At 42.0% G+C, this 8330-nt stretch overlaps 1 protein-coding gene across 1 annotated transcript; it reads right to left on the bottom strand.

The window, feature by feature from the left end:
- Positions 1-2431: 2431 nt before the first annotated feature.
- Positions 2432-7633, bottom strand: LOC133972011 (zinc finger protein 516-like). The gene is made up of 4 exons (XM_062409185.1): positions 6174-7633; positions 3981-5273; positions 3734-3798; positions 2432-2571 (listed from the first exon to the last, which is right to left on the bottom strand). Exons 1-4 carry the CDS (start codon positions 7501-7503, stop codon positions 2521-2523), a joined length of 2739 nt encoding a protein of 912 aa, XP_062265169.1. The 5' UTR covers positions 7504-7633; the 3' UTR covers positions 2432-2520.
- Positions 7634-8330: the final 697 nt, after the last annotated feature.

The raw sequence follows: 8330 nt of genomic DNA on the forward strand, positions 1-8330 counted from the left end.
CTCCAGAAACTCCAGAGATTAGTCTGTCAAAACAACAAGTCATGTGTGTTTACTGATGCATTTATATATTTATTTGAATGCTGGAGTTTCTGTACTTCAGGACGTTTGGTCAGTCGTCACTGAAACACCATCAAAACGAGGCTTAAGACTATGAAGGTTCTGGGAAAGGATTAGGTTTGGATTAGGGTTGGTCGGGGGTCAGAGGTTATATACTCACAAAGATAGACGACAGAAGATGTATGTGTTGGTGTATTGACAAACCTCGACACTCTTATAAATCAAGAATTAACCAACTTTATTTGAATAATTTTACAGACAGACGTGGAAGTGTTGAAAATAGAAATTCTGATACCGACACAGTCACAACAATGAACCCGGTGAGAGCTCAACCTTTAGTTTCACATTTAAGTTCAGGCTCACATACAGTAAAACGTCACTGTCTCATGGTTTCCTGCCAAACTGTCTGCAGCAGCCTCCTCAGACTACTGATGAAAATAATTAAAACAATAATAATAATAATAATAATAATACCCGCTGCAGGTTCTTCACTCCCTGCACTCTGACCTCAAGTGTCACTGGAAAAAACAAAAACTGAATTTTTTTTTTTACATTTTCTGCTGTTGCTACAAATATCAAGTACTGAGGAGTGTTTAATACCACTCTTATCAAACAAAAATACCATTAAATAAAACTATCATTTACAATATTTATCAAAACAACAATTTTCCACACAAGTCATAGAGTTAATACTCCAGCATTAATTTACGTATTCTCAAGATCTCCCAAGAATCCATAACTCGATGGCTTTAGGTCAAATGCATAGACTATTTCTCTATGGGAGATGAATACACTGAATCGGTGGAACTAAAATATAAACATACTAAACAAATCTGCAAACAGAAAAGACAGGAAAACAAAGTGAGAATGAGGTGAATTCCAAAAGTCAAAAACAAATATTTCTACAGTTTTTTTAAAACCGTAGTTTTCTTTTTCAGGCAGATGTGAGTCGGGACAACATCAGTAGAAAGTCTCGCTACATGCTCTAACTCTAAAAAGAAATTACAGCATTAAATTGCTACATAACAAGAACAATGTGAAAAGATGTTTACACCATTTTCCTGATCTGAGACACAAAGGACAAATTCAAGCATCTTTCACCACAAACCTGTTTCAACAAACTGGTGAATTTATATCATCCTTTTTTCTCAGAGTAATTAATCATCTATTCAGGACAGTCGTGGTTTGGAAATAAATAAAATGATATTTGATGGTGAAGGCCATGGTGCCACAGATTCTGCTCTTTGAGCAACTTTAATTCTACCAAAGTTGACGCCAGTTTACAGTCTGAGGTTTTGTTTCAGGCTGTAAAATAAAGAGTGTGAACCTTGTGCCTGGTACATGGATGATGCCCATCAACATTTTGGATGTGGGGCATATTATGTTTAACGATGTTTGTGTTATAACATATTTCATTTGAGTGACAGTGAAAAAGATGTATCGAACAGATGTGGCCAAAATAAGGGGAATTCATGTTTCGTGTTTTTAAGTTGAACCAGTTCACCGCATCAGATTTTGTGCTGCAGAACCATTTGATCAAATCGTTGAGTTTTAAGTGAAGATGACACAACCAGTGCATCCTGTCCTTTATAAACCTGTGTGGGATGGGGAACTTAATAGTGCCACAGCTTAGTTTAGCTCTAATTAAGCTGGTGCTGGCAGAGGGAGGATGGTGATGTGCTTTGTTAGTGACTGTGGAAGAGATCCTCTGCTGCTTCACCTTAACTGAAGAGGGAAATAACTGACTGAGAACCCCTCGGTATTCACTGTCATGATACAGAGCAGAGATAACAACAATTGGCCATTAATCACTGACAGCTCCAGGCTCAGGTCAAGTTTGAATAATCTGTAAATGTGGACAGATTTCTCTTTATCAATTCATTGCCCTGTTGTAATAAGAATCCTCCAGAGCCAAAAAATAAGCTTATACACGCCATAAAGAACATTAAACTGAAAATGTAAACATACATAGAAAAGGTAAAAGTGAAATTCAAAATCTGGGGTATCCTACTAATAATTCTGTATGTTTTAATCAAATCGTTATTTGTAAGATTTGGTATTTCAGATTTTTTGTCCCGGGTCTTCTCCAGTTAAAGTTGTTCTTGCCCCAAACCAGCAGATGTCCACCTGTGCTGCTGTTCCCACTCAGGGGATCCATCATTTTTTACAATAAGCTCAAACGGTTCTGCCTCCTTTCCAGGGAACGTTCATCCATGTGTGTTGCAGAAATTAATATATCAACATTCTTAAATAAAAAAAATCCTAACACTTCAAATAAAGCAACCATATATTATGACAAAAGAAAGGTGAGTCCACCTCATTGCTTTGCATACAGTATAATGTGGATTAACCTGTGCCCCTGTCCTTTAGGAGTTATGGCTGGTTCCTGGAAAGAACAACGGGCGTCTTTGTTCAGCAGTTAGTGTCGTGCACGCTGGAAGCCGACAGGAACAAGCTGTGTCTTCACGTTCCTTTATGAAGAGACCCTGAGGATGAAGTGGAGCGGCTGTTTGCCTGGAGGACACAGAGTGAGAGGTGCAGCAGTTAGATCCAACAGTGTGGATATGTGTGCACACACACAATATACATTCACATTATATAGACGTGCAAATCACAATTAGGAATATTCTAATATTATAATACGCCATTCATTATTAAAGCAACACACTATATTAATTGCTTATTGTTGTCTTTAATGGAGAATGCTAGATAATCTTCTTGTGATATGATGATGGTCCAGCCAAAGTAGGACACACACAAAGAAAACAGAAACAAACATGTTTAGACAAGGAGACATAAGAAAAATAAACATGTATGATGAAGAAAAATAAACATCTTTCATAATTTGTCAGCTCCTCCAGAAAATATATATTCCCACGATACTGTTTAATATTACCCACAGTGTCATCCATATTCATTTCATCTGATTTATAATCCCTCACCCCTACAGAAGGAGATGCTGCCAATCTCCTGTGTTTAAGAAGTTACCCACACATTCCTCTAGGGGGGAAAGACAGAGCAGTTGTAGGTAGCATCAGGGTAGGCCTGACTGACAGGCTGCTGATGACACACAATATGGAGATGCTGGGCGAGTTTTACCCTGAGGGGCACAACTGTGTCTTTTTTTTTTCCTTATTTGTTTGCCTCTTCCTTGTCAGAGCCTCTTATAACAAAAAAGCGAAGGAGGAGACAGCCAGGCTGTGGAAGTTGACAGGCGGACACGCTAACACATGAAAACACGCAGACGCTCGTGTGACAGACTCTTCAGACCCAGACAAGGCACAAACAGGAGGACAGGGACAGTTCGTGGAGATGGACGTTGATGTTGCTCTAGTGATGGATCAGGTTTGATCTTGACTGACTTAAGTTGTACATTTTAGTTTAAACTTTAATTAAAGCAAAAGTGTGATAATGATCTAAAATAATAATGTTTCCTGATTCTGTTAAAGTTTGATGTGAGTTTGTCAGCTGTAAAACAGGCCTATATATTTTTGCTGTTTAGAGTAAGACATTTTTTTTTTGTTGTGGGGAAAATTCAATAAAAAAAATGAATATCTTGATAAAATGTATTTTAATTGATGAAGATAAGTTTAAAGGATTAAACTCTTTAGAAGCCACTCATTTGCTTTAAATCCAAACCCACGTAGTGTCGGTGAATGCTGCAGAAGAAACTCACTTGTTTGGAAGCTTCAGAAGAGGAATGGACTTCGTTTCCAAAATTTCCATTTAACGTCAACATTGCTGCAAAAACAAGTGTTACAACATTATAAATATTCCACTCAGCAGGTTTGATTAATGGTCCAATCACTTGAAATGTGATAAATGCCTTTTAACATCACAACATTAACAATCAATCTAGATGAGCCTTTATGAACTTTAGTTCAACAGTATTTACATACAATGAAACTAAAGGTCGTCCTCACCTTGTGGATCGATCCGGGGGTCGATGAACCCCCAGTGCTGATAGATAGCAGCCAGGTCGTGAGGACTGTAGTTCTTCAGGACACTCAGAACGTCAACGTCCATTGGCATTTCTACTGTTGACTCACTCTTTCCCTGAGCAAAAAGGAGTGGATCTAAATAACCTTTGCTTCCGTGTAGCCCCCACATGTTCATGGCAGCCCACAGATCAGGACCCTTGAGCCCTGAGGAAGAGTCACACGACTGCCTGCGGGGATTGAGTCTGTCTGCAGCCATGTGAGAAGTCCCACCGTGGCTCCTGGCCAACATAAAACCCAAACCCTCTTGAGGGAAGTTCCCCTCCACTGCAGCCCTGTGGCCTCTGTGCTTGGGGCTGCTGGTTGGCTGGAAACTAGAGACGCTCTTGTTGTGCACTACACTGCTCGATGAAGTAGCTTGTACGCTGGAGCCTTTACTTGCCCCCTCTGCTGCCCGGTTATGTCCACCAGACTTCTTCGGAGGTTTGAGTCCCGCTCTCGCAGTAGAATGTGTCCCTTCTACAGAGCGCGACTCCTTTGACTGCTGCTTGGACTTGGGGACACCTGACTGGGTTTTGGACTGAGAATTGGTGCTTGCTGTGTGCTTCTTGCTGGGGGTTGGGGGGCCTGGGGGCTGCGTGCGCTGAGTTCTTGGGGCTGGTAAAGTTGGACAGTCCTTGCCTTCGAGGAACGGAGGAGGCCCAGTGCGTCTCAACTGGGAGACACCAGCCTTTGGACTCTTGGGATTGTTAACGCACGGTGCCCACTTGGGCGCCATGGAGCTGCCGCCATCCACCCTGTGGTTCACCCGCTGATGGATCCACAGTACTTCTGGGTAGCCGGTCGTGTGGGAACAGTACGGGCACTGATGTCTCACCAGGCCCTCTGTTTTTAGTGGGTAATTAACCGTGTCATCTCCATCACTTACAGGCAACGCAGACAGATTGAGAAGACCGCCAGCATCATCAGTGTTAAGTCTATGCCCTTTTACCTCTGTAACCCTTGACTTCTCCGTTTTAACATTAGACTCTATTAAGCTCTGACTGGGCAAACACGGGTAAGGATTCCAGTATGGCTGACTGAGTAGTACACTCCTGTTTCTGAGGTAGTCCATGTATCTTGAGGTTTTGGAACCACTCTGGCTCAGGTTGTCCGAAGTGGTGCCGTGTTTGCTCTGGGACCCCAGGACGTCCAGGTTGTGCTTGTGCAGGTGCGACCTGAGTAGTGAGGCGTCAACAGTGTGGAAATCACAGTGCTCGCAGAAGTAGGGCTTTTTATCTGCAGTAAGAGTAACAGAAGCAGTGTAAGGAACAGACATACAAAAAAATACTTTTATTGAACATAAGTTTGCTGAAAAGCCTTTAGTGATTGTTATCTTGTTCATTCTAATATTCAGACTTGGTTAAACACAAATTTGTGAATGGGTTGATAAAGCAGCCCATTAACAATCCTTTCCCTCAGCAACTATAAATCAACTTTAACTAAGCAAGATATTTTAATGCTAGTCAAGGACTTACAAGTAATGTATGTTACCTTCTGAAAATGCAAAATTTGAAGAGAAAACTACTCAAAAAAAGTAATTCATTGTGTCGTGCCTTATTAAAAAAAACACAGATTTCTTTACCACATTTCCAATATGGATCAAATTCAGGATTCCCAATGAATCTTTTTGTGTGTCATCTTCTCTCTCAAAAAGTGTGCAAAGAGCCTTCTTAAGTTGTAAGCCCTTTAAATCCAACAAAATATTTTTAACAAACGCTTTTTCATTAATGAAAACAATAAACACTACACAACAAGCAGTTAGTTGAATGGTGTAATCTATCAGTCCATTAGATTATTTTGAAGCCTCTGGAGAAAACCTGGGACGTTCATTTTCAAACTCTGAATAAAGTTGCAATTCATTATAAATCCACTAGAGGTCTCACTTCCTCACAATCTAATGGTAGTAAATTCATCTCCCACCTAATACAAAGCAGTTACATTTGTTTTGAATTGCTGTTGAATTGCTGGCCTGGTTGGTTTATCTTGCTTTAAGGCAAAAAACATTTGATCTGTCCAAGAATGTGGTTCCATGAAACGTCCACAAACATGACCTTTGATTATTGTTTACCAATTTAAAGGAATTCGATCAACTATGTTGTCAAAACGCTCTAATGAGGTGCAGTGTTCTGGACTTACCCTCCTGGTCCTGGCTCCTGATGCTGTTGGTCTGTTTAGGTGAGTAATGAACATCTTTGACCTTCTTATTATGCAGAGCTTCATAGAAGGCATGACCAAGTCCATTCAACAGTATCCGATCCTTCTGGGATATCCTCTTTTCACCTCCTTTAGCATGAGCCAGGCTGTTTGCCGTGTGGTCCAGGCCTGTGTCCCCCTTCCTCTTCTTAGCGTTGGAGCCGGAGGAGTCGATCTGCTTCCTCTTCTTCTCCTGCTTCAGGGGAACATACTCGCCCTTGTCCATGTCGTATGCCACCTCAGCATCAGCAAGTCTTTCCTCCCATCCCAGACATTTCTCTGTGGCCTCTACTAGTCGTCCCTTTGTGGCCAGCTGCCACGCCTGGTAACTACAAACTGGATCCAGCTCTGCAACTCTCCTGCCCACGGTTTCTGCCTCAGATGTAATTCTCTCTCCGACACGTATAAGGTTCAAGCTTTCCAAAAAATGGCTCTTAGAATTCTGCAGCTCAGAGGCTTCAGCGTCTTCATGTGGTGGATTTTGTGTTTGAGTGTGGTTCAGTTTATGTAGCTTCTCGTGTGTTCGCAACGTCTTGCGGTCAAAAAAGAAATTACCGCAGCCAGCGCAGAGCTCATAGAGGCACTCTTCATTTATCAGGGTTGCTGGGTCCTGGGGAACTCCATTGATTGTAGCAGGCGGCTCGTTGCTTTTGACGCCCTGCAGCTGGTCTTTGACCCGATGAATGCGCATGTGACTTTGGAGGAACCAGGCCTGGCGAAAGCGACGTCCACATATCCGACAACCGTGATCCTGGCCGTTGCGGTGTCTTTTCATGTGGGATTTAAGGAGCAGTACCTGAGGGAAAACCTGGCCACAAATGGCGCAGGTAAAAGGCTCGTCATCATCAGCCTGGACGCTCTCTTTTTTCTTCACTTTTTTCTTGGTTTCTTTCTTTTTCACCTTGCCGTTGACATTGTGAGCTTTGTCTGATTTGGGCACGATTTCAGGAGGATCAGGGGTCTCAGTGTTATCTTTCTCCTCCTTGTTTATGTCCCCCTCCTTGTCACTGGGACTGTGGCCCAGTAGGCCCAGTTTATGGCTTCGGATGTGGGCTTTCAAACTGCCCTTCTGAGCCGTCCTGTGCTCACAGTATGGACACTTGTAGGGCTTCTCTCTTGTGTGTCTTCTCATGTGCTGGGACAGAGAGCTGAGAAGTGGAAAGCTGCGACCACACACGCCACATGTGTGTCCAGAGGTCGCGTCTTCCTCGGCCTCAGCCTTTATACTAGCTGTGCGTTTTTGTGAAACGTCTTCCCTATCTTCTGTCTCCATTACTTTTCCTGGAGCACAATAACCACAGCCTTGTAATAAATCCTCAAACTATGCTAAGTTTATGTTCCAGAAGTTAGTGAGCTCTCAGTTGCAAAACATTACAGCTTCAGTCTCGATCCTGGTCTTGGTTATCTTTGGAAGAATATCTGAAAATAGAGAATACATTTATTAGACATGCTATATCTACCTTGTAATCAAATTCAAACGGACACACGGACGGATGGACGGACAAACAGACACGCGGACGCCTCTCCACCAACCGTGACAGATCCCGACTTGCGTGTACTCGGGCCTGTTCAGTGCTACAATGTAGCCATAGTTTAGTTTAATATACTTTGAATATTTGTGATAGATAGTTAAACTATATCTGAAATGTCTCAGTAAGGTTTGAGGTCAAGGTTAGATTTCTAATTAGAGAGAGAACTAAACATGTAAGGCCTGAAACTGATGACAGTCTTTATTGATACTTGCTTTGTGTGTTTCCTTTTGTTAAACCCTAAATGCCACAGAATATAGTAAATAAGGATTAAAGTTTGTATCAGTCAGGGGATGAGTTAATCTTCCTCTTTAACTCAAGGTACAGACAACATGAATGCAGAAATGCAGAAAAGCAGAGGCTGATTTTCTTGTAAATACACCAACAGTGACATGTAAGGCAGTTTCACTCAGCATGTGTCTAAACCACAAGCTCTGTTGTGGTAGAGATGGCCCACTGAGGCAATTTGCATCACACAGATTTTAGAATAACCTTTTGTCCCTTAGTGGAAGAGCGACGCCTGTCTGTACGTATTAGAGCTCGGGTCAGTGTCTCAAAATGCGTGTGTCCT

The sequence above is a fragment of the Platichthys flesus genome, chromosome 17, assembly GCF_949316205.1.
Source record: "Platichthys flesus chromosome 17, fPlaFle2.1, whole genome shotgun sequence".
Lineage (NCBI taxonomy): Eukaryota > Metazoa > Chordata > Actinopteri > Pleuronectiformes > Pleuronectidae > Platichthys > Platichthys flesus.

Bases quoted from the DNA above. Each gene is read 5' to 3' on its own strand.
- LOC133972011 (XM_062409185.1), bottom strand. From the start codon at position 7,503: ATGGAGACAGAAGATAGGGAAGACGTTTCACAAAAACGCACAGCTAGT. The intron at 5,274-6,173 runs GTAAGTCCAGAA...CTCTTACTGCAG, and splicing joins CAGGAGCCAGGACCAGGAGG to ATAAAAAGCCCTACTTCTGC. The intron at 2,572-3,733 runs GTGAGTTTCTTC...TGTGTCCTCCAG, and splicing joins CTTCTGAAGCTTCCAAACAA to GCAAACAGCCGCTCCACTTC.